We start from the raw sequence: 26952 nt of genomic DNA, 5'->3' as shown, positions 1-26952 counted from the left end.
CATTGTTTATAAAATCAAGTTATAGTTAATATCCTTTACTTATAAGAACTCATAGTAAATAAGAATTACAGAATTTCCATGCTTTTTAACATTTCCTAAAATTTTAGGAATATAATAATGGTAATGATGATTTTTCCCACCACCACCAATATACATATATATGAAATATTCATGATATTCGGCAATATTTCTCCTTGAAAGCAGATTTTCTTGTATGAGTTCTAGCTATGTTGGTCAAAGCTATTATGCAGTTATTTTCTCAATTAATTTTCTTTGTAATAAAAAATAACAAGTAATTCTTGGGGGGAAATGACAGTCATGATGATGATATGCAATCAAATTAGTGTGAACTCTTAGTGACCATGTAGATATATTTTCTCCAGATTATCTATCCCCAAGCCTGGCCTTGCAGATCTTTCAACATGAGGATACCCATACTCTTGGCATAAATTCCTAGTGTTCACCCATTCCTCCCACAGCCAACTCCTCACCCACCCTGATGAGGCAGCTTAACAGAGCTTGGGAGAATGTGGAAAGATAGGAGGTTTATTTATTGAGTTATTTGATTTATATCTCATGAAGGTGATTCTGGAAGACATATAAGGTTAAAACAACACTTAACCCTCTAACCGTTATAAATTAAAGTGAAGTCTTAATTGGATGATAAAATGGATAATCAAAATGATCTAATGTGGATTAGAAAAGGGATAAAAAGGAGTTATAAATGGTCAGTAAAGTTCAACATATAGATCATATTGCAGTTCTTTGTGCTAATTGGATCTGCTGATGTTCTTGGAGAGTTAAGCAGGAGTTGAAACATATTACCACTTATATCAGATGTGCTATTTTGATCACTTATAAATGAGAATGACGGAACTATCTCTGCTGAACTATTGTAGACAGTGGTGGATGAAGGCCCACTGGTGCCCTAAGCACTGACAAATCTTGGTGCACACCCTCCTTTGTACATACTGTACAAATGAAGCCAAGCTTAGGCTACATAAAAGTTTTTGTGTGCCCCCTTTGGGCCTGGTGCCCTAAGCACATGCTTAGTCTGCTTAATGGTTAATACACCACTGATTGTAGAGACCTACTTAGAGTGATATTCACTTATTTGTATCCCACCTTTATTATTGTTTTATAAACCCAAGATAAACCCAAGGCAATAAACATACCTAATACTCCTTTTTTTCCCCTCCTATTTTCCCCACAACAACCACCTTGAGAGGTGGTTTAGGATGAGAGAGAGTGAATGGCCAGCTGGCATTCATGGCTAAGGCAGAACTTGAACTCACAGTCTCATGTTTCCTTGTCTGGTGCCTTAACCCCTAGACCAAACTGGGTCTCATATACTAACAATCTGATTAATTTAAATAAAGTAAAAATATAGGATAAAATATTAGGAATAGATTTTTAAGAAAAGAAGCAGAGTTGCAAACAGCTGAGGTAAACCTCTTCCTCCTTCTGACAGACATCATCAAGGGACCAAGACATGGGGGAAACTGCTGATGGGACCTCACCACAGACTATGTGAATCTGATATTTTTATTTGCTGTTGCTACAATTTGAACTCAATGCCCCCTCCCTCCAATCAGTCATTTATTCAGAAATGTGGAATCATCTGCTGAGGGAGGATATCTAGATAGGACATATCATTTCAGCTTCCTTGAAAAGCTTACCGTTGTAAATGTATATCATATTATATTTAAACAGTAAACTAGAGACCATTTTTCTGCATTATCATCTGGGAGCCTTTCAGGCTGAGAGAAACCTGTACACTTTAAATAAAAAGAACACCACTTCTTTTGATGGGCTACAGAGCTTATAATGCCTCAATATAACCAGGTTTATTTTCTAAGGGATGGAATTGGCTCAGTTATGGAATCTCTGCTAGTCTGGAGAATGCAGGGGTAGAAATGGGAAAATAAAGTGGCCATCCCCTCCGTCCTACAGCAGCCAAAGATTGAGTGTCAACAAGCAAAATTCCCTCTCAGTGTAGTACCGGTAGTCCTCAACTTATGACTACAATTGAGGCCCAAATTTCTGTTGTTAAGTGAGACAGTTGCTAAGTGAGTTTTACCCCATTTTACAACCTTTGTCAGTTGCTAATTGAATCACTGCAGTTGTTAGTAACATGGTTATTAAGTGAATCTGGCTTCCCCGTTGATTTTGTCAGAAGGTTGCAAAAGGGAATCATATGACCCCAGGACACAGCAATTGTCATACATGATTTGGTTGCCAGGCGTCTGAATCTTGATCAGGTGACCAGGGGATGTTGCAATGGTCATCAGTGTGAAAAATGGCTGTCACTTTTTTCAGTGCTATTGTAACTTTGAAAGGCCACTGTTGCAAATCTGACAACTACCTGTACTACTGACTTAAGTGTTGTACGTTATTATTCTTGATTCTTAATGAATGTATCTTTTCTTTATGTATACTGAGTATTTACACCAAGACAAATTCCTTGTGTGTCCAATCACACTTGGCCAATAAAGTATTCTATTCTATTCTATTCTATTCTATTCTATTCTATTCTATTCTATTAACTCACTCTTGTAATACTGATTAACAACTCAGTGTACTGGTGGGAGAGGGGAAAAAAAGCATAGTGACCCCATTTTTTCTTTCTCCTTTATTTGAAAGGCCAGGAACTGTGATGGCTCACCTGATTTCCTCCCGGGTTGGAGGAAAAATGGGATGTAGTTAAGCAGGGAAGTAAACCAGAAAAAAAAAACACTTTAAAACTTAAAAGACCCAGCCAACACCTATTTTCACTTCTTGGTGGACCACTGAAGGGGCTATTGGCGGTCACTAACGTCGTTTGCCATCGGAAGGACTCCGGGGAGCGAAAAGATGAGCAGCTGCGCTCTGAAGACGCAGGGGAATAAACTAGTGGAGGTTTGTTTCAACGCTTTAGGCAACTTCGCTTCTTTCGTCTCCTCCCCCTCTCCTTTGGTAGCCAAAAGGGCGAGCAAATAAAGAAAAGTTAAGCGCAGCTCCGGCATTTTCATGCGAGATCTTCACTGACCAAGATCCAAAGAGACCGGGAAAGGAGGGGAGAAGGAGGAGACTCGGCTGAGGCCGGATAGAGTAGGGCCAGGAGAAAAAAGGGTTGCTTTCCACAGATGCGTCGCTTCTTCTTAGCCCCGCCACTGTTCCGGGAGCCTGGGAGGGGCGGCCAGCCTGGTTACAAGAGAAGCGAAATTATTGTAAAAGTCAAGTCTTTTTTCTCTGGAAAAAAAGTTGCGGGCGGGGGCTGGCCCTCTCCCATTGCCACTTTGGCGGGAAAAGAACTTCGCAGGCGTCTGAGATTTCGGCCAGCCTAAAGCGATATCCGCCAGGGGGGCCTTCGGATGAGAGGTGGGACTATAAGGGGCTCCTTCGCCCTCTTCTCGCCCCTTCTCCGGTGACGTTGCGGTCTCCTCCCTCTGGCGGAGTTCAGGCGCCTTCGAACGCTGTCCTGTGATCGGTGCGGCCCGAGCTTCTTCCATCCATCCATCCGTCCGGCTGTGCGTCCGGCCAAACTAGCCGGTCGAGCATCCGTCGCGGACTGGCCGCTACTTCGCCCGGCCGAGAAGTTTGCCCGCGCGAGGAGTAGCGTAGTCGTCGTCGTCTTTTACTCCGGTGGCTCCGCATTCCTGTCGCCCGTGGATTGAGGAAAAGCTGCGCCAACAGCAGGCTGAGAAAGAGAGAGGTGAGAGGACGCGGCCGTTCCTTCCCCCGTCCAGTTACCAGAAGTCTTTTTCTCGGCCCACACTTGGAGGTCAGCAATGGGGAGGGGAGCAGGAGACGTTGGCGGGAGAGAAAAGGCTTGAGTTCTCAAAAAAAAAAAAAAAAAACACCCAAAAGATGATAGGGACGGGGGAAAGAGGGTCTTGCAATTGCCTCGGACATTCCATCCATTACCAACTAGTGGGTAAGATTGCGAATCTCTTCGAAGTTAGAAATGGGTTATTATATCAGACCTCCAGAAACTGGAGTTGCAATCCTGTGCAGTCCAATTAGTAAAGTGTTCCAGAGACAGCCATCCTCGGGCCGATTCCCATCATGTGAGTTGGACTACAGTTCCCGTAATGCCCAAATTGGTATGGCCAAAAGCCAGTCTTGGTAAACATGCTTGAGACCTTCCAAGAAGCTTCCCTACGTGACTGGCATGCATCTTTTTTCCCCAAGGTAATAGAATTTAATCAACTATTTGAGCCTTCTGGGTTTAGAAAGAATGTGTGGGGTTGGGCCAGCTGTGTGTGTGTGTATACCCACACACACACACATACCCACACACAGCTGGCCCAACTCCACACATTACACACACACACACACACACAGAAAATGTACTTCGCTGGGGATCTGAATGAAGAATCAAGTAAGCCATCAGAGGCATCTCATATATATAGGTACCTCTCATATATATAATACCTATACATATATATGAGACGCCTCTGATAGCTTTCTTGATTCTTCACTCAGATGCCCAGCAAAGTACAAAGCCAAAAGCAAGGCTAGTAATTTAGGGTAAAGTTTGGAAAAGTTGAAGTGGAAAGGTTAATGTTTTTAGAAGTGAAATTGTCTCAACTGCTGTGTAAGTTTTGCAGACTTTCTGCCCTGCTGCAGACATTTAGGAACATTATTCTTTGAACACTGACTCAAGAAATAAATGTCACTGAGCAGCTATGACTCAGCCCTAGTAAATATATTTTAGATGGAAGCTAAACATATGTATAACCTTGCTTTGTTTTTATTATGTGTAAAGGTTATTAAAATGGGATTGACCATAAAAATAGGCTGAAATTGTATAGAACCAGGACAGTGAAAAAAACTCCACTTAACTCACTTTTGATTAAGTACAGGTAAATGTGCCCTCTAAATTGTTTTATAAATTGTTCTGAATGTACTATAGTTTTAGACTGAATTCACACAGCCAATTCCTACACATGGGTCCTTGCAAATGGCTATTGATAGGACAGTAATATTGAGTTACAGTATGCCTGAACAGAGAACAGATTTGTTTAATCTGATATCAATATGATTATTGTAGTAAGCTGGTATGGAAATAGCCAACATATACAATGTATGTAGGACTCGTCCCCTTGTCCTGAATGGTATGCTATCCTGTTTTTGGAATTATCACATGCAAAATTAGAAATACTATAGCTTAAATAAAAAATGTAGCAATCCATTGCTATCATCCTTTATGAAACCTGATTTACCCACCAAAAGCAGATACATCTCCCTGGGTTAAACGGAAAAGAAAGTTAAGACTACAAACTATATAAATTTATTGGGGAATAAAGTACATTAAAACAAGGAGTTGCGCTGTTTCATTTTTTTAAAGAGGGGTGAGTGGGCAATATGTTGATGTCTAAACTCTGCTATCAATATTTTGTTCAATATGGTACCTAATTACCACAGTGATGTGTAAAGCTTCATAGAATATAAAGTTTGGAAATAATTTGGTCCAACCCCCTGTCCAATACTGGAATCTCATACTACAGCATCCTAAGAGGCGGCCTTCTAGCCTGTATTTAAATTCTAGTGTATAGATTCTATCACTGTGATGTTGAACCTTTTTGTCATTGCGTGCTGACTGCACGCATGAGCGTGCCTGCACCCATAATGCAATCTGCGCACGACCCCCTCCTGCTTGCCCCACCCCCTGTATATGTGCATGTGACCCCCTCCGTTCTCCCCCGCATGCACATGTGACCTCCGTGCCCTCCTGCCCTCCCGCGCATACACACGCGACTCCCAATGCCCCATTTTGGGCCTAGTAGGCCTCCCTGCAGCCTCCTGGGAGCATAGATGGGAAGCTTGGGGGGGGTGCTCCCTTCACTGCCACGCATGCGTGGCAGAAACCCAAAAATCAATTGGCTGGCAGGAGGCGCACGCACATGCACGGTGGAGCTTAGTTGGGGCAACAGCTTGCATGCCCACAGAGAGGGCTTTATGTGCTGCCTGTGGCATGCGTGCCATAGGTTCGCCATCATGGGTCTATCACATCCAAGGCAGTCTCTTCCACTCTTGAATAGCTTTTACTGTTAGGGATCTTTTCATAATGTCCAACCAAAATCAGTTTCCTTGTAATTTAACTTGATCGATTGTTGTCTTCTGGATCAATTCTGCCCTGACTTTCATACAACCAGCTAGTTTATTGAAGACAGCTATCATTTCCTTCCAAAGGCTTTTCTTCTATAGGCCTTAACCTACACTGCCATTCCTAGTGCCTCTAACTATCATCTTAGCTAGTAAAGGAGGGTAGGGCTTTGAGGGTTAATGTTTTGGAAGGAGCTTTTTTTTTAAAAAAATGGTTTAATGTACTTTATTAAATGTTGTAATATTTCCTGTCTTAAAGCAGAGCAAGAAGGAACTGAGATGCACAAAGGAGCTTCCTACTGTGGAAGAAAGTAATCAAGCTAGAGAGACAGAGATAGTCAGCCTCAGAATTTACACCCAAAGTCTTTCCTCCCACTTTTTTCAAGTTAACAAACTCAAGTTTGTAATTTGACATAAGGAAAGCATTACATTTCTTTATTATCTCATAGTTTGTTTTAATCTATCTTTGTCAATGTCTCTTTCAATGTGAGAATGGGCCTATTTTATGTTTTAAAACTTAGAAACATGAGGTAGTTACTCTTTCAATGAATTTTGTCACAGTAATTCAGGTTTGCAAAGCTTGTGGTAAGATGAAGAGAGAGAAAAATAGGAGAGAGACAAAGGAAAAAAAAACTATAGTAGCAGGGGTTATAAGATTTGTCCAATGGGATTTGTAGAATTGTATTATATGGGATTTGTAGGATTGTATATTGAGAAGCATGTGTCATTGTACTCAATGAGATATACCCTCTAGCACTGTCCCATTTGGTTCTCTAGATCAGTGATCCCCAACCTTTTTGACGCCGCGGCCCGGTACCGGCATCAGCTGGGCGCCGCCATCTTTTTTGATGAAAAAGTGCTTCCGGTGACCTCACGGAAGCACTTTTCATAAAAAAGATGGCGCTTTCGCTCATGAGCTTTCCGGGTAGAAATGGCTTTCTACCGGAAAAGCTCACTGAAAGCGCTAGCGCCGCCATCTTTTTGATGAAAAAGTGCTTCCGGTGAGCTTTCTACCCGGAAAAGCTCACCGGAAGCACTTTTTCATCAAAACAAGATGGCGGCGCCCAGCAAACCAGCGGCCCGGTAGGACTTGTTCCACGGACCGGGACCGGTCCATGGACCGGTGGTTGGGGACCCCTGCTCTAGATGGTGTGTGGCTAAATGTCTATGGAGATTCTCAGTCATCCAAGTCATGGTTGTCCCAAAGGTGCTTTTTTTAAGAGGCAACTGGACTTTCTGGGTTTTCTTTGAAGACATTTTGCTTCTCATCCAAAAAGCTTCTTCAGCTTCTTGGATGAGAAGCTAAACTTCTTAAAGTTTCTTCCTATATGGTGTGGTTCTGGAGTTTCCAGAATTTTCTGTTATGCTTGGGCTTAGAATTTGGGGAAATAGTAGTCCCAGCTCTGAAGGGCACTGGTTTGGGGAAGACTAGAAGGTAAGATAGTATCCTGAAGTGCTCTTAAGTTGTATTGACTGCTGTTAGTATCTTCCAAAAATTGTGTGCTTGGGACAAAGGTAGTTATGAAATAAAGCACTGAAGCAGAAACATAAGAGTAGATAGTTCACTTTTATCTTTGGGGTTGCTAAGGACAAAGATAAAATCGACCTGGAAAACCAAGGCGTATACGAAGTCCCCTGTGCATCATGCCCGGCCACATACATTGGACAGACCAATAGAAGAATAAGTACCCGCCTGGATGAACACAAAAATGCAGTCAAAAAGCTGGAACACACTTCCTCACTAGTCCAACACATGGAAGCTACAGGTCATAGCATCAACTTCAATGGCACCAAAACCCTGGCCACTATGGAAAACCCTAGCCACAGAGTCATCAGAGAAGCCATAGAGATTGAAAAAAAGACCAGAAAGCATGAACAGAAGAGATGATTCCACCAGGCTGTCAATCATTTGGAAGCCTGCACTCACAAACAAAAAAATCTCCACACCACAAGCCAGGCAAACACCTGGGCACAAACAGATCCCCCCTGATACCTCCAGCTCAAACACACCCCAACCAGGCACCCAGATGAAACCCAGCTTCCTAACTAATGATAGCCGTCCATTTACCCGAAGCCAAGCTGCACTAAAGACCTCCATTAAAGTAACACAATGCTGCCAGCCAATCAAGATACAAAAAGAGCCAAAAAACAGACAGAAGATATCAGAAACACCCATCAAGCAGAACACAGCAAACTCCGAGACCAATAAACACAGACCAAGACTCCCAACCAATCAGGATGAAGAAAAAACCATTCTGGCACAGCAATAGGCTGCCCCAAATTTAAATCTGAAACCACTGTAAAAGTCTGACCCACAGACGGACACAATACAGAAGCCTGATGATGGCAGATGAGATTCTGCTGAAACGTTGCTACAACTTTAAAAGAACTACAATGACGTGGGAAAATACCGAACCAAGCCGAACACCATACATGTAAGTACCCGCGAAAACTTAAGAAAACATTATATATATATATATATATATATATATATATATATATATATATATATATATATATATATATATATATATATATATATATATATATATATATATATATATATCTTTGGTTATTCGGGTTTTCTCCTGCGTAAAATTGGAAGTATCTAGGCGACGTTTCGATGAAGTCTCATTCATCATCTTCAGGCTTGTGTCTTCGGCTTTGTGCTTCTCAGGGTAACTTTACTCCAGCTTTACTACTTTACTACTTCAGCTTGGTATTTTCCCTCGTCATTGCCGGTTCTCCGAACTGCACAGAATCATAACCGGTTCTATAGAATTGGTCCGAACTGGTAGAATCCCACCCCTGACATGAAGGGGTGAGCTCCCATTCCTGTCCACCTAGCAGTTCAAAAGCATGCAAATGCAAGTAGATAAATAGGTATCATTTCAGTGGGAAGGTAACGGAGTTCCATGCACCTTGGCATATAGTCATGCCGGCCTTATAACCATGGAAATGTCTTCAGACAACACTGACTCCCTTGGCTAAGCACCACCCCCTAAAACCGGACATGACCAGGCGAGAAATCTACTCTTTATATAGAGTTATAAATCTAAGTATATTATCTAAAAGAAATATATAGTGGATTTATTGGGAATTATTCTGGGTATATTGCATAGACATGGGTTATAAATTACATTTAGAAGACATATAAATTTTCTTTGAAAGAGGAAGGGTATTATATGTGCTTTTGTGACCAACATGTAAATAATGCTCCATCCATTGACCTCAAACTAATATATGTGTGATAGTTCCATATGTATAGGTAGAAGTGTTGCCTTTTCAGAAAAAGTAATTAAAATGCAATAAAAAGAAGAGTTTTCTTTTATTTATTTTTAAACTGAGCCACTGTATAGAATGGGAAAAGCATGAAAGTTAAATAAAACTATTAAAGGTTCATTGTAGTTTTTATATTTCATTTATATTATATAAATATGAATGAAATATAAATATCTCAAAGATAAAGACAAACAAACATCTTAACTGAAATAAATCCCCCTTGCCTCAGTGGAAATGTCTCTCGGATACATACATAGAATTGCATTATAAGGGCAACAGAATTGACAGAAGTCAGCTCCAACTAAGAATCACTTTTGCTATATTATATTTAATTCAGGGGAAACATGTCTTAAACATCTGCTTTGTCAGTAAAGGAGTATTTACATTCTAGAACCTTATCATCACATACTGTAGTATTCCCACATTATCAGCTAAATCAAATTTCTCAGACTCTTAATACTTTTTTTACTTTTCCCAAGCTTATCAACTATAAAGGGGAACCCAATAATATTGTTGCTACTTTCACATTTTTTCTGCCTTTTCTCCCCCTCCATGGCAATGATGCAATTAATCCGGCTTAGAGTTCAAGACATACTATCTTTAGTTCAAACCCCTATCTTTATCTTAAACTTTTGTTCTCCCTTGTAATTTACAGTATGATACAAAAGAATTCCATGGTATTTTAAGTTCTGCATATAAAACTTGGCACCCTTTTACCTACTCCACTTTTTCCTCTGCCCATCAATTAGTTGGTATCTAAATCCTTTGTGGTCTTGTGTGCATTTTTCTCCTTTTTAGCATTACTACCCTCCAAAAAGACCTTGACTATGTATCAGAATGGTCAATCAAATGGCAACTTCAAATCTCAACAAATAAATGCTCTGTCTTACATATTGGCAAAAAAAATCAGAAAATAAAATACAAGCTAAATAGTCAAGACCTTGTTGATGATCCAAACTCTGTCAAGGACCTTGGAGTACTCATCTCTAATGATCTAAGTGCTAGAGCCCACTGTAACTACATAGCCAAAAAGGCATTAAGAGTTGTTAATCTAATCCTACGTAGCTTCTTCTCTGGTAATATTACACTACTAACTAGAGCATACAAAACATTTGCTAGACCTATACTTGAATACAGCTCATTTAGTCTGGAACCCATATCATGTATCTGATATAAACACAATTGAAAAAGTCCAGAAATATTTCACAAGAAGAGTTCTCCACTCCTCTACTCATTGCAAAATACCTTATGCCACCAGACTTGAAACTCTAGACCTAGAAAACCTAGAACTATGCCGCCTCCGGTCCGATCTAAATATAGTATATAAAATCATACATTGCAATGTCCTACCTGCAAATGTCCTACCTTCAGCTTCAATCATAACAATACAAGAGCGCACAATAGATACAAACTGAAGGTTAACCGCACCAAACTTGACTGCAGAAAATACGACTTCAGCAACAGAGTGGTCAATGTTTGGAATACTCTATCTGATTCTGTGGTTTCTTCCCCAAACCCCAAAAACTTTAACCTTAGACTGTCTACTATTGACCTCACCCCCTTCCTAAGAGGCCTGTAGGGGGCGTGCATAACAAATAAATAAATAAATACTGAAATCTGCAGTGGATAGTGAAAGTAACCAAGTGTTTGAATGCTGAAATCTTGCACAGAAAATGCAGTGGGTAGTGAAAGTAACCAAATGCTTGCTTGCTGAGATTTGCACAGGAAATCATTGATTTGTATAAACATGAAATCCACCCTGTTCTCCTTTCTGCATTGGTGAAAGAAACCTATGGTTGCATCATGATAGCAATCATTTTTGTAGCAAAAGCTATTCTGCTATAGTATTAGGCAATTTTGACAGTCATTATCTGGATGTAACAGCAATACAACACTCAACTTTTCAGAAAGTCCTCACTTATGGTCACTAATGTTGCTAAAATGTGTGGAATGAAGAGATGGTAGTTTGCCAAATATCAGATGAGATGCAGCCACTTAAAAAGATAATCATGGAAAAAAAAGTTTGCTTGTCGGTTTGAATGCTACCTCAATAACCAAATGGAATTGAGTCTAAATTCCTTCAATTCTAAATTGAAGGAATCATTTTAATGAATAAAATTGTCAGCATAACTTTTTAAGGCAGTACTAATTTATGAACTTCATAAATTAAAAGCCATAGCCATATATTCTAACACTGGCAAATCTTTTCCTGATTTTCATGTAGAAACACCAAAAGTTGTGTAAACATTTGCTCTTATCTAAGCAGCAGTCCAAAATTTTTATTTAAATTTATTGGTAACTGGACTGTGGAGATGACACTTTAGAATTATTTCCACAAGTATGCATGTATGTTTTGTTTTGTATTCCTAAATGAATGTAAAATATTCATTTATGATGCGAGTTACATTATGCAGCATTTCTCATAATTTAAAAAATATAAATTTTACACTCAAATGTTTGTAAAAGAATATAAACTATAAGGAGTAATAAATATGTAGCAAGTGTCAGCATAGCTATTGGTGCTGCTATGTTAATGGGCAGGATGTAAAGATTAAAGTCTGTGAAACAACTGTAATCATACTCATAACTAGTGATAGTAGGGCCAGCCCCATAAATGTTGTAGGAAAGAAAAAGTAACACAGGTAGTCCTCAATTTACAACCGTTCAAAGTTAGCAACTGTGTGATTTACTTAACAATTGCAGTTATTCACTTAGCAATTGTGGCAAATGGTCATAAAATCAGGTTCAACTCATTTAACCGCTTTGCTTAGTAATGGAAATTCTGATTCCACTTACCGTTATAAGTTGACTACCTGTATAGCAATATTGCAGACATTCCTGTCTCATGGATCATAATATTTCCCTTAGTCATCTCTAAAGCATCAATAATGCTTTAACAGTATTACCAGTCAGTAAAATGCAGTCGCTAATATCACTCAAATTATCACATTAATTCTCTTTGCACAAGTTGCCTCCATAGTGCCTTGAGTATAAGGCTTTTATTTGAAACCCAGACTGGTCTGGAAAATGGATTACAATCCTGTTCTGGAGATTATTCTTCCATGAAAAAAAAAAGTCCATAAATCTGCAGACTGAAAGACTGAAGCTAAACAGCAATATTAAACTATCTAGTAGCTCAGTGAAAATGGAAACTCAAGAGGAAACAGGAAATGACTGTTTTAAGCCATCTGGGGGAAAAAGATGTGTGGCTTCCAGAAGGCAAAGCGCAATTTGGAGAATGTTGATCCTAGTCAAGTTAAACAAAACAAAATATCCGATGGCTAATATGATTCACCACATACAAATAGGAGTTGGGATTCTACAAATGTTCCAGGAATTGGGCCCATTACATGTCCTCTTTACCTCCTACCTTGCTTGCTACCATCCTATCTGCTCTATCATAGGTAACATAGGTACTGAATAGAGAATTAGTTTACTGGTGAGATGTATAATCTGTTCTTTTCCCAAGAATTCAAAATGGCATTGATTAATTATATACCATAAAGTCATTTTTGACTCCTAGAGAATACATAGAATTTCTCCTTGACAATCTATCCCTAAACTGTCTCCCAATGGGGGGCACTTACTGGCACTGTTACTGAGTCCCTCCACCTAATTGCTAATCTTTCTTTCTTTCTTTCTTTCTTTCTTTCTTTCTTTCTTTCTTTCTTTCTTTCTTTCTTTCTTTCTTTCTTTCTTTCTTTCTTTCTTTCTCTTTCTTTCCTTCTTACTTTCTTTCCTTCTTCCTCCTTCCTTCCTTCCTTTCTTTCTTCCTTCCTTTCTTTTTTCTACCATTCCCAATCATTAGAGCTTTTACCAAACACCTGAGTCTTCTTATACCATATCCAAAATAGGAAAATTTGAGCCTGGTCAATTGTGCTTCAAGTGAGAACTCTGGGTTGATTTGTTGGATGGGCCATCAGTATGTTTTCTTCAAGATGGTATAGAGAGCAGTTTTTCTCCTTGACATTTAGTATGTAAGGTAGGTTAGAGTTAGAGAGAGAGGGAGGGAGGGAGGGAGGGAGGGGGAGAGAGAGAGAGAGACTATAAAGGCTAGACAGCTCAGCAAAATGACATAAATCTGGGTACAAAACTCTAAAAAGAAGCAGCTGACAAGATATATTGCCAAATTGGAAAACTACAATTTCCTGCTCCTTTTCACTGAAAAAAGCATATGAATTTTAGACTGGTTTATAGGTCTAAACAAGTTGAATAAATCTGTCCCCTCTCCACACACACCAGATTGCACCTATTTTTGTTATTTCATAATACTATTATCCTGCCCTATCTCTACTCATTGTTTAAAAATGTGTTCTTTTTCAGTAAGAATAGCTGCATAAAAAGATGGCATGGAGTCAATGCAGTTATTCTGCTTTTCTTAAGTATATTTTATGATAGAAAAAGAAAGAAGAAAACTGGTAGAAGAATTTAAGAAAGCAACATATAGGAGATAAAGATGTCTAGATTTCACAGTAGAATTAAAAAGTGTTTAAAACAGTGTGGACTTCAATTTTTTTTACTACCAGTTCTGTGGGCATGGCAGGGGAAGGATACTGTAAAATCTCCAGTCAGAGGTGGTATTTGCTGGTTCTCCGAACTACTCAAAATTTCCGCTACCAGAACTCGTCAGAATCGGCTGAATACCACTTCTGGTTTAAAGCCTTCATTCCCTCCATTAAACATTACCACCTTGTGGGACCTAAGAAGGGTGCCTTTTCTATCACAGCCCCCATGTTCTGGAACAACATCCCTCCCCAAGATAAGGATGACACACTGTTTTCTAAGCTAACAGAAAACTTTGAAAATCTGGCTTTGGTCCCAGGCAAGGGTTGATGTTCATGATTTGTTCAACGGCCTCTATGATGTTAATTTTGTTGTTTATTATATCATGTTTATTTAGATTGCCTATTGGATTTAATGTTTCTAGCTGTTTATATGTTTTTATGTAGTTATTATGCCACCCAGAATCCAGTGGAGTTGGGCAGACAATAAATTTAAATACAATAAATGTCATAGCTGAGCAACAGTGACCAGAACAGCAATGTTCAAAATGACCTGAATCGTTTTTAGGGAAGTTAACTGGGATAAAATGGGAGGCAGGAGACAAAATTCACTATGGAAAGGCAAATGAAATTGTGTTCCATCTTGCTTGACTAAGCTCTCCATTACCTCCTGATAGTTTCCCCACAACCATGTGTGGGTACTAACTGTTGCCACTATAACTCTATTGCAGGGGTGTCAAACTGGATTTCTTCAAGGGCAGGATCAGCATTGTAGTTTTTCTTCCATGGGCCGGCTTGGGGGGCGGGGAAATGAGACGCACACCTCCTGCAGCACCCTCCTGTGCCTCTTTTTCAGCCTAGACAGTCTCCTATAGCACTTTGCCAGCCAAAATGGGGCACGTGTGTGTGTGTGTGCAGCCCCTGTGCCCCATTCTCGCTAGTAGAGGCACCACGGGCCGGTCCTTTGCCATTTCCAGGCTGGCCCTATGGGCCAGATCTGGCCGCGGGCCTTGAGTTTGACATTCTGCCCTGCTCTATTGCATCTAAAGAGAAGAAACTACATTGCAGTTTTATTGGTGGTACTTAGTTGTTCAGTTCCAAACAGTTGGAGCCTTTTATACAAACAAAAAAAGATATCATTTTTCTGATTGTCTTACTGATATATGATGGCATATTATCTGAATATGAGGATATTGTGTGGCAATATTACCCAGAGTCCCTCTCTGAGGGAAATTCATGATTCAAAAAATATGAAATATAAATAAATCACCACCACCTCTTGCAAAATATTTTCTAATCTTATTTCTGGAATGTACATAGATAATGCAACATGGGACAGTCAGGTAATCATAGGATAATTGGAGATCATCTAGTCCAACCCTCTGCTCAAGCAGGAGACCCTCTCCCTTTCCAGACAAATGGCTCTCCAATCTCTGTTAAAAAATCTCCAATGATAGAGTGATACTATCCTCTGTTGATGTAACCTAGGACTCCATTGTGCTTTTTTTTTTTTTTTTGGGCAGCTGCAGCACATTACTGGCTTATATTTAAGTAGTTGCCCACTTAATTATAGCGATAGCATTAGCACTGAGATTTATATACCATCCATTGTCTCCAGAGCACTGAGTGGTTTACAGTGTCAGCATATTGCCCCCCCCAACAATCTGGGTCCTCATTTTACCAACCTTGGAATGATGGAAGGCTAGTCAACCATGAGTCCTGTCAGGCTCGAACTCCAGGCTGTAGGCAGAGTTTACCTGCAGTACAGCCTTCTAACCACTGTGCCATTATTATATATCTCTGACATGCTTTTTTTTGCATTTGCATACTTATTACTATGGGAAGTGGAGCTGAGGAAGAACAAGTATCATAGGGCATCTGCCTCTAAATGAGTATTATATTCTTTCAGTTTGAGCTCCAGCAGTAAAATTGAAGCTGCCAGAAAATATTAATGCCTGAAGGACTGATGCAAAGTAACTCTGAGATATTAGGGGAAATATTATGAGCCATTTGTAATTGGGGAAGACAAAAAGCGGGAGAGAATAATTATCTGTCTTCTTTCCTTGACTTTTTGCTGATTGGAATACAATTAACCCATAAGCCAGTATAGCATCCTAGCTAATTTAAGTTTGTTCCTATTATGTCCCCAGTTCTGTGCTATTTCAACAACATATTGATTAAGAAAATGACAGATTTTGATAATATAAAAAATCCTGCTTGATCCCTTTATGGCTGTCAAAACACTATTTGAGCAAGATAATTGGTTCTGGTGATTTTTATTCAAAATTGGACTCTGGTAAGTTCTTTTAAAAAGCAGTAGAGTGTAATCTTTCTCAGCGTGTGAACTAATAATATTTAGAGAATTTACACCTACTATAATTATTATAAATAGAGCATCTGCGAATTATGTGGCTAAAGGTGTCTGTTCAGTTGTTGAAAATAGTAAGAAAATATCAAAGATGAATACTGAGGGAATATTAATATATTCTTGATTGTTGTTTTCATATACCGATGTCAAAAGTATTGGTACTCCTGTTTCTCAAATAATCCCAATTTGTTGTGAAATAAGTTGAAACTGAGACAATCAAATGGCATCCAGAGTTCTTTATTCCACAATCCACAGAGGTCATATCTTGCTTTTAATGCATGACTTACCGTATATGCCGGCGTATAAGACGACCCGGCGTATAAGACAACCCCCCAACATTTCCACTCAAAATATAGTTTGTTATATACTCACCCCCTCTTCCGCACGCCTTCCACTTTTGCACTTTTTTTTTTTTTGAGGCACTTTTGTGCACCGTGGAAGCGAATCCCGTGAACCCGAAGGAGCAGCCAGCCTTCTCCCAGCTCCCAAGGAACAGGCTCGCACCGCCCGGGCTCCGCTGAGGTATCCGGCTGGGGCTGTCAGGAGTTGTTACCGCTGGCGCGGCTCCGCGGCTCCAGTCCAGCGTTGCCTCGGGAAGGGAAGGCAAAAAGGAAGAGCCGCGGCGGCGCTTTGCAATGGCAGCAGCGGCTCCTGGTTTTGCCTTTCCCTTCCCGAGGCAACGCGGGACTGGAGCCGCACGGAGCCACGCCAGCGGTAACAACTCCTGACAGCCCCAGCTGGATACCTCAGCGGAGCTCGGGCGGTGCGAGCCTCTGTTCCTTGGGAGCTGGGAGAAGGCTGGCTGCTCCTTTCGGCTTCACGGGATTCGCTTCCACGGTGCAAAAATGCCTCAGCCGCGGGCAGCCGCAGTGCTTCCCAATTACTATTTGCCGGCGTATAAGACGACCCGGCATATAAGACGACCCCCCCAATTGGAGGCATGTTTTTCAGGGCAAAAAAGTCGTCTTATACGCCGGCAAATACGGTAACATATTCTTGTGTCAACTTCAACTGACTTTATGGCAAATTAACATTCTTTTGGTGGGGAAAGTGATGTGGTACTAATATCTTTTGGCCTTCTGTATGGTCTGCTTGGACTGCAAGGTGATCAAACCGGTCAGTCCTAGAGGAGATTAACCCTGACTGCCCTTTAGAAGGCCAGATCCTGAAGATGAAACTCAAATACTTTGGCCATCTAATGAGAAGGAAGGACCCACTGGAGAAGAGCCTGATTGAGGGCAGAAGAAGGGGATGCCAGAGAATGAAGTGGCTGGATGGCGTCACTGAAGCAGTTGGCGTGAGCTTAAATGGACTCCGGGGGATGGTAGAGGACAGGAAGGCCTGGATGAACGTTGTCTATGGGGTTGCGATGGGTTGGACACGACTTCGTGACTAACAAAAACAATGGTTTTATAAATAATTGACCTTTTATGGGAGGAAGTGATTTTTTTTTCAAGTTGACATCAGCACTACAAAAAGCTGCTGATATGGTTTTTAATAATCATATTTCACATGTGAACACTATGCAGGTTGACATAATCTAACTGGGCAGACTACTTGGCTACAGTCTGTTTCTCAGAACTAAAGTAACTGGAGATCCAGATACTTTTCCTACCAAAGTGCTAAGTACAGAAAATGCTTCTGTTTTTCTTTACAGAGATTCTTTAATTCATTTTTTCAGTCTAATACATGTAAAAATTGCTTCTGAAAAAGTAGAAATATCAAGAAACTATGTGTATGTTTGAGAATATATGCATGCAAAGGGGGAGGATTATCTTTGCCTCTTACCTGCTTTTGATTTCCTGATTTTCCTTAGGGGAAATATTATAAGCCATTCATAAAATTTTCTTTATAAAATATACTATTATGAAGAAAATATTTTTACCTGATTCTAAAAACAATGTTTATTTTTAGTGCTCTTTTCAAGACCGTGGCAAATGTTCCGGCAGGATCTTATGTTCTGCCCTGTGAATGTATTATTCAGCAGGCTAATTCTTAGACTTCTTTTTTTAGACTGTTTCTCGTTTCGTTGTAGTTCACTGGTCAATAATGTAATTGGTTCATGCTGTAAAAGAAGAGACTCAATAATTGCAGGAGTGATTTAAGGTTAAAAAGACTCATAAACAGTTTTTCTATTCGTTAAATACTGTAGATGGAAACTGACAGATATAATGCAATTAGCATTATACAGCAAAAGGAACATGTAGCAGAGAAACTCTAAAATTAAGAGTTTAAAAGATAAGCTTTATTCAGGAAGTAACATGGTGATACCGAAGCCCAAGTAATGATGATCCTAAGATAGGGGTGGTAGAGGGAAGAAGGAAGTTCCTAAACTGCACAGATCAGAATCAAAAAGAAAACTGAATTGAGGGAAGAAAGAAATGATGAAAGACTCAGAGAATAACAGAAATGCTACTTAACAGACATGCAAAAGTAAGTCTTTTAAATAAGGAAAGGAGATAAAAATGCAGAGTCCCTCTGCCTACTTTCTCTACATCCATTGCTCCTATTGCCAGTGCAATGTAAAATGAATTGCAAGAGTGGCTAGTCAACATTGACTGAGGTGAAAAGTTAATCGGTGTCAAAACCTCTTAGTACTTGTTTGGGAAATCAGGATGTACCAAGTCAGTAATTTTGAATAATAAATTTTAAAAAAGGTCCCAGAAGACAGCGTGACAAATTATTTCTGTATTGCTGACAACAAAGCTACATGGGCACTCCCATATAGCCACCAGGAATCAAGTAAAAGTACAGATAATCACCAAGAATCAAGCGTTCTAATTTAATTATTTGATATTAGACTGTTGAATATTCCCCCAAATGGCCTGGAATAGGGAAGAACATGCATTTCATAAAACCAAATCAAAATCAAATATAATTAAAATTATATTGTTGTTAATGTGATTGTTTCCTATGTATTAAATATTCCTCTCCCACTGTCACATAAGCTTTAATACAGTCCAGTGCCCTTCTTGGGAGAGTTGTGGTAGAGCCACATGGAAGTCTTTGGTGGAATTTACATAAGAACTTCAGGTTGTACCACCCACCACTGCCTGAAAAGCTTTAGCAGTGAGACTTCAAGGCGCCAGCCAGGCTCAGGGGTTGGCATGTGTCACCTCAAGTGACAAAATGACAAATTAAGAAGGGAATTCCCTTTGACAAGTAATTTTAAAAAATGAAGAAAATAATTAGACCTGATCCATCTCTGTTCACCCAGATCATTAATTTTCATGGGGGCTCTGAGCTGTATTGTACAACAATAATACCACTGTAGTTCCACCAGGATCAAAATTCTTAAATTCTCTTCAGCGCTGTTTTCAGGCATGACAATCATATAAGCAGTCATCAGTGTGTGATTCTGTATGCGAGGTTCCTATTTGCATCCTTATTTCTGCCCTCAAAACAATAATTTATTAGCCTAATATTGGCCCCTAGTTTGGAAAACTTGATCACTGTGTGTGGCTTCTGTTTGTTTTAGCTTTACGTAATTTTATGAAACAGCTTTTCCTCAGGAAAAATAAAATTGTGCAGTAAGTTTTCAATGTCACCCTTTCTCCCTTGGCCTATTTCTGGTTTTAATAATTGAAAACTACTGTTCATTATTTACGTAAATCTATCTTTCTTGGCCCTGTTTTCTCTAACCTTTTCCCTTTGGAGAATTTCAGGAATTCTCTGGCTTTCCTCTGGGAAATCCTAGATTGTTTCATCTAAGACCAAAGTTGAAATGATTCGTAATTTTGAAAAGGGAAGGCTGCATGGCTATGTTTAAAACACTCTTTTGTTTTACTTCCATGCAGAGTTTGCCATTTTCAAGCCTTTTAAAATGGGCACTTATTTGGGGAAATACATGCTTCTATTTAATGTTCAGTTTTTTAGTAGCAAGCTATAAATCTCAGCAAATGGAGATTGGAATCTTTTTGTCTGAATGGGAAAAAACATGCATGCCCTAAAGGCCAGATAATTCAAATATACTTCCAGGATTCTATTCTGCTGTGCGTGTATGTTTTTCCTCCAATGTTTCTCTTAATGAAGACGTGTCACAACCAGAGTCTTTAAAAATGACCCTTGCTGACACCTCCCACATTCCAGATCCTTTACTCTGCAGCTGTGAACCTCAGCCAATTGAACATTCACAGTCTTGGCAGAGGTTCACATAATCCCTCACTCTCTTTCTTTCTTCCTGCTTTCCTGCAAGCACAGTAAGAAATGTTTTACATTAGACATTCTTAATTATTTTTCATGGCTGAATTTTTTTTTTAGAGCCTAGAATTTAGTTATGCCTAATTAGACTGTCACATATATTAGAACGTTCTTTGTTATAAGTCCAAAAGTGCATCAGAGATTCTAAAGATCACAAGGCTATTCCTGCATTAAAACAAAAAAGCCCCAGATTATATTAATGCAAGAAGCTACCAGCACTGTAATCATTCAGCAGGATTACACTGATACAATTTGAAGAAATTAAACATAATCACTAGATTTAAAAAAGCAGATACAATTGATAATATTATAACATCAAGTTTGCAAATATTATGTATAACTTTTAAACAATCCAATAAGATTATTTTCTCACTTCATGACTCATAGTTTTATTTCCACTTATTGATAAACCAATCATTGGATGCCATTTAGGCCACTGAATTTAGTCAGGAATAGTATTTGAAGACAAAGAGCGGCACAGGATTTTACTTAATTATACTGTGCACTCTATGTGTTGTAATACATCTGCTCCTAATTTTTGTGGAAGGAACTTGTATAGAGGTATTGTTTGTATTTAAAACCTAAACTTCCCCATATACCTTCCAGTGTCTTAGACAAAAATGTCGGCCATTATTCCATTGACCTCACTTTTCATTCTTCTTTTGCCATCTAGGCTCCTTCAAAAATGATTTGGCTGCCTTCAAGACCTGGAGCTCTAATGCCACAATGAGGACTCACACACGGGGAGCTCCCAGTGTGTTTTTCATACATGTGGTTTGCTTTGCACTAATCTGCAGCACTGACAACAACCCAAGTACCGCTGTTCCATTTGTCAATGCCAACTACGACAACTACCCAATGCTCTACTTCTCTAGACGAGAGATACAGGATCTCCGATATAAGGCAGGCACTACACATCAACACATTGCAGCTCGGTTGGTTGAAGCTGTGCAAATCATGCTGTCAAACTCTTTGGAGTATCTTCCTCCCTGGAATCCCAAAGACTTCAGTGCTCGGTGGAATGAAATATATGGCAACAATTTGGGTGCCCTGGCAATGTACTGCATACTTTATCCTGACAACATGGAAGCCATCGACATGGCCAAAGATTACATGGAAAGAATGGCGGCTCAGCCTAGTTGGTAGATTTTTGTCTTGTTTTTATTGCAAAACATAGCTATACAGTGCGTATTTGATATATAAAGAGTATAGAATGCTTTGGTTTCTTTTCATAACTGTGTTTTTAGGAATACCTATTTTAAAGCTTATATCTAAAACAAACATTATCATTTTTAGTGTATTCCAGTATACATGTCATATAAGCTAGCATTTGAATGTCCATTCTGAACCTAGAAACTTCAGTTTGGAGGTCCAAAACAGAATATCGGCTTTTCTCCAATTTGGGAATATGCTTGTAAATCCAGGTCAGCCCCCTACCCCAGTACCAGTTTTCTATTAAAAGTCAACACATTGGCCACTATCTGGATTGCTGCTAGATTATTTTCAGCCACAAATAGCAGCCAGATAGGCTGTTAAACTAATGCATATATAATTCAATATAGTTCTCAGCTTTATCTTAGAGAAGGGACACAACCGAGTTAAATGAATTTAGAAACTTGCTTGCATTTTAGAATATTATTTGGAAATCTGCATTTAAATTAAATAAACATGATCAATTCTTCATATTTTTAAAGGAAACTTTGTTTAATTGTAATGTAGGATATACTTTTTTTAAAAAGTTTAAATTCTGGCTTTGGTATGTGATTTGAACTTCAAACATAATCTTTAGCATTCATAAATCCCTCTAGGAATGTAATGAACATTGTCAATGCATAATGAAAAGGCCAGAAAATATGACCACCGTTTATTTCAATTGTCAAAAATAGCATGGGGAAGCAACCACAATAATTACAGAACACAGAATAACAGAGTTGGAAGGAATCTTGGAGGTCTTCTAGTCCAATCCCCTGCCCGGGAGACCTTATACCATTTTGGGCAGATGGCTGTGTCCAGTTGCCTTTTAAAAACCTCCAGTGATTGGAGCACCTGCAACTTTTGGAAGCAAGCTATTCCACTGGTTAATGTTTCTCACTGACAGGAAATTTATCCTTATTCTAGGTTGCATCTCTCTTTGTTAAGCTTCCATCCATTACTTCTTTTCTTGCCCTCAGATGCTTTGGAAAATGGGTTGACTCCTCCTCTCTGTGACAACCCTTCAAATATTGGAGTGCTACCATGTCACCCATGGCTCTTCCCTTTGTTAGATTAGTAGACATTCCCAATTCCTGCAAACGTTCATAATACAGTTTAGCCTCCAGTCCCCAGATATCTTTGTTGCTCTTCTCTGCATGATTTCTAGAGTCTCAACATCTTTTTTTATGTTATTGCTATTCTGTATTCTGTAATTACTGTGGTTGCTCCCACACACAATATTTTTGACAATTGAAATGAAATGGTGGTCATTTTCTCTGACATTTCATTATGTAGCAATAATACTCATTATATTCATGCAAGTATTTATAAATGTTTAAGATTATGTTTGAAGTTTAAATCAAACACTTCAGTGTTTTTATCACCTCAGTGTTAGAATAGCGAAAGCTGCATAGTTTAGAAGCACTTATTGTTAAAATGGCAATAAAAGATGTGGAGTTCAAAAGAAAAAGGGCAATATGTTAGAATGCTGAGTATTTAATCCAGAGTTTGCTCATTTTTAAAAATGTTTGGCAGAAATAATATGCAATTTCAATTTGTCAATGAAGTTTGAGATTCCTTAAGGCATTTGTATATAAAAGCAATAATACCCTAAGAGTAGTTTTGCAACAAATGAAAGAGTAGAGAGAAAGAAATTAGATCACTGTCTTTTTCAAGTGTAAAATTTACTGTGAGATTGAGATTTGTGGATATAAACTAAATAGTTGTCATTATGTGGGATTTCTACTTTTCCTCAAAAACATTCCTGTGATAGAATAATGACCTGTTTTATATTCAACCTTTAGGCAACTTGAACACTGCTACTGTATGGTTTGAAGGGCATTTGTGTTTTCCTTTACTTTATCAAAACTGAATAATCTCGATAAAGCATCTAAGTACTTTAAATGATGCTGCTTCTGGCTCTTGGAATACAGCTTGAAATCTTAGTTTGTGCTTAGATAACTTGTGTCTGAAATTTATCTTTTTTCCAGTTAACTGCATGGTCTATTTTTCCTCTAAATGCTTATCTGTAATCTCTTTTGACACAGAGATACCACTATTAATTTAATTTTCACTGTAACTTTTACTGTTCTATATTGTCAGTTAAATTTATTTTTTCAGAGATTTTTTATTCCACCTTTATTAGCTTTATAAACCCTGATACTCCTTCCCCATCCTGTTTTCCCCACAACAACAAAGGTGAGGACGTGGGTTGAGAGTGACTGGTCCAAAGTCTCCCATTTGGCTTTCATACCGAAGGCAAGATTAGAACTCAGTCTCCTGATTTCTAGTTTAGGGCCAAAATGACTCTCTCAGTGTAATATACTGTATTTCCCTGATCAGACTCTACTGCCCTTAGAAGACATTCAACATACTGGACGATAATAATTGTCATCATTATAGGCAATTCCATGAACAATTTATAAATTATAGTAAAAGAAAGTATGGATTATGTTCTGTAGCTAAAACTCCATAAGTGCTTGGCATATGCTAAAATATATCTTCAGGCTTCTGGCAGGTAATGTTATATCAATATGTTTCAGGCAAAGATAGCCTTGGATCCAGGCCCTGAGGGGCTACAGTAACAGATAACAGATAATCAGAGTTGGAAGGGACCTTGTAGGTCATCTAGTCCAACCCCCCACCTAAGCGGGAGACCCTACACCATTTCTGACAGATGACAGTCCAATCTCTTCTTGAAAGTCTCAACTGATGGCGCTCCCACAACTTCCAAGGGCAAGCTGCTCCATTGGTTGATTGTTCTCACTGTCAGAAAGTTTCTCCTTATTTCCAGGTTAAATCTCCGCTTGTTCAGTTTCCATCCATTATTCCTTGTCTGACTTACACGGGCTTTAGAAAATAGATTAACCCCTTCCTCTCTGTGGCAGCCCCTCAAATATTGGAAGACCGCTATCATGTCTCCCCTGGTCTTTCTCTTTACTAGACTAGCCAAGCCAGTTCCTGCAACCGTTCATTGTATGTTTTAGCCTCCAGTCCCCTAATCATCCTGGTTGCTCTTCTTTGTACTTTTTCTACAGTCTCAACATCTTTTTTATAATGTGGTGAACAAAACTGGATGCAGTAGTCTAGGTGTGAGTGTTTAATAAATTGAACACCTGGCCAACAGATTTCTAAAATTCTATTTAGGCAAAATAATTCACGAGACATTAGGAATTTGTAATTAAAATCAAAATAAAGGTTTTCCCCTGTCCAGTCATGTCTAACTCTAGGGGGCGTGATGCTCATCTCCGTTTCGTAGCCAAGGCCGCCAGCATTGTCTGGAGATATTTCTGTGGTCATGTGGCCAGATGACTATATGCTGAGGCATACGGAACACTGTTACCTTCCCACCGAAATGATACCTATTTATCTACTCACATTTTCATACTTTTTGAACTGCTAGGTGACCAGGAGCTGGGGTGAGAATGGGAACTCACCTTCTTGTGCAGTGCTTGGGTCTCGAATCTGAGATGTCGATTTTACAGCTGACAAGCCCAGCATCTTAACCACTGAGCCATTATGTCCTTCTCAAAATCAAAATATACCGCTGTAAATTTGATTGGTTCATTGTATGGTAAAAATGGGGCTAAGTGGATCATTCAAAAGCTACCAGTCCTTGCGGAAGTGCTTGCTCTGCATCTCCATACAAGTTCAGTCCATGGGAGAAGCTCTCTAAGCAGCTTAAGCTTTGATAGGATCGTGTGCTGCAACATTGCAACCATCAGTTTTGAAGAGGTGCTCCAGTTGCTTGGTAAAAATGCCTGTCCAAATAATTGCTGAACCCTATTTGAAGTCATCAGGAAATGTTTTATTCCAAATATGAAGAGATCTATTATTTTTAATGTGCAAAAGATAATGTGATCCTACTTTGGGGCCATCAGTATTTCAATACTTTTTATTAAAATGCAAACTAGTTCATAATAATATTATCTACCACTTTTGAGATACTTTGTAGAGAAAAATCACATGATACAAATATCTGGGGGCTATGGGACAGCCAAATACAAATGTTGGATTATTTATTATAGCTTCTCCTTTTGCCAAAATTCCTCAGTAGAATAGTTAATAATGAAATACAGCTCATAATACCCCATTCCATTTCCAGTTAGCTTCCTTGAGAAGAGAACAAAAGAGCAAAATCATTTTCATATATTTGTATAGGTGGCCTCTCAGAGCAGCCTTCCACAATCTGTTTCAATGAGTAGGATTCAACTGCTATAATTTCTCCAGCCAAGTAACTATTACTTGGAATTGTAGGAGATGCCATTTTAAAACAATTTTTAAAAATAATTATTTTACATGTTTGAATTTATAAGGCACCCAACTCCTATAAACTCCAATTATGTCCATGCAGTTTAATTGCAATTATTATAGCTCCAGTAGTTTTTTTAGAGAGCACAACTGTAGTGACAGAGGAACAAAACATTCATTCATTCATTCACTCATTCATTCATTCATTCGCAATAGCCACCCATATCAGTCAATGATATGTCTAGTGTCTTACAGTTAAGATACTAAAACATTTTTAAAAGAATCTAGAACCAAACCTAGAAATCAATAACATTTTTATTGCTTTTATGTAAGATTGATGGTGTGGAAACAAAGTAAGACCATAGGTCATAATATAGACTGAATAAAAAAGCAGAACTACAAAGATAATATTAGACACTAGAATATTAAATGAAATCTTGTTCTGCAAATAAGAAAGTGACCATGTAATCATTGTTTCAGTTGACATCATATTTAAACTCTGCAAAGATTGATGTCTAAACTTCCTTGGTTGCTTGGCCTCACATAATGGAGGAAATGTGATGTCGAACACCATCTCATGTGTTAAAGAGAGAACACATTGGTTTTTAATACAAGCAAATCAAGAAATTTGTTTTCTTGAGTCTGGACTGAAAATAATAACAAGAACAACAATTTGATTCAGGTTGTTTTAGAGCAAATATGACTGATGAATTTTCAAACTGTAGTCTTTCCATGAATTGAAAAGCATAATGAACTGCTATATGTTGTTTGAAATTTTTAATAAAGGTTGAATTGAATAGACAAAGTGAATTGTTTGAAATTGCAATGTTGATCTCAAAGAAGAAACTAGGTTTATGAACTCCAGAATTCTTGGATTAAACCTAAATTCCAGGTTTTGTACAGACAGAAGAAACCCACAATTTTAATGATGTAGTTTGTTTATCTCAAATAATAACAATAACAATAACGTATTAGTATTATTCAGGAATACTGAAAAAAGAAACTGAAGGCTTTATTTTGGCTGCCCAAGAACAAACCTTAGCCTCAAATTGCATGAAGGCAAAGATT

The 26952-nt window shown here is 38.8% G+C and overlaps 1 protein-coding gene across 4 annotated transcripts in view; it reads left to right on the top strand.

Moving 5' to 3' along the window:
• Positions 1-2853: 2853 nt before the first annotated feature.
• Positions 2854-26952, top strand: part of DSE (dermatan sulfate epimerase) — a 36675-nt gene continuing 12576 nt past the window's right edge. The window contains exons 1-2 of one of the 4 annotated variants that reach the window (XM_087972833.1): positions 2854-3694; positions 21116-21584. In XM_087972833.1, the coding sequence (XP_087828959.1) occupies positions 21169-21584 (416 nt within the window). In that variant the 5' untranslated portion in view covers positions 2854-3694; positions 21116-21168. Of the gene's footprint in view, positions 3764-20372; positions 20442-21115; positions 21585-26952 lie in introns of those variants that run through there. The other 3 variants (XM_087972838.1, XM_087972843.1, XM_026690712.2) reach the window with 3 other exon arrangements.

The sequence above is a fragment of the Notechis scutatus genome, chromosome 1 (assembly GCF_049901735.1).
Source record: "Notechis scutatus isolate UNSWTSFEM ecotype Mainland chromosome 1, rNotScu1.2, whole genome shotgun sequence".
NCBI lineage: Eukaryota > Metazoa > Chordata > Lepidosauria > Squamata > Elapidae > Notechis > Notechis scutatus.
Note: the sequence above shows the minus strand (reverse complement) of the source record. Positions and strands in the feature narration are given on the sequence as shown.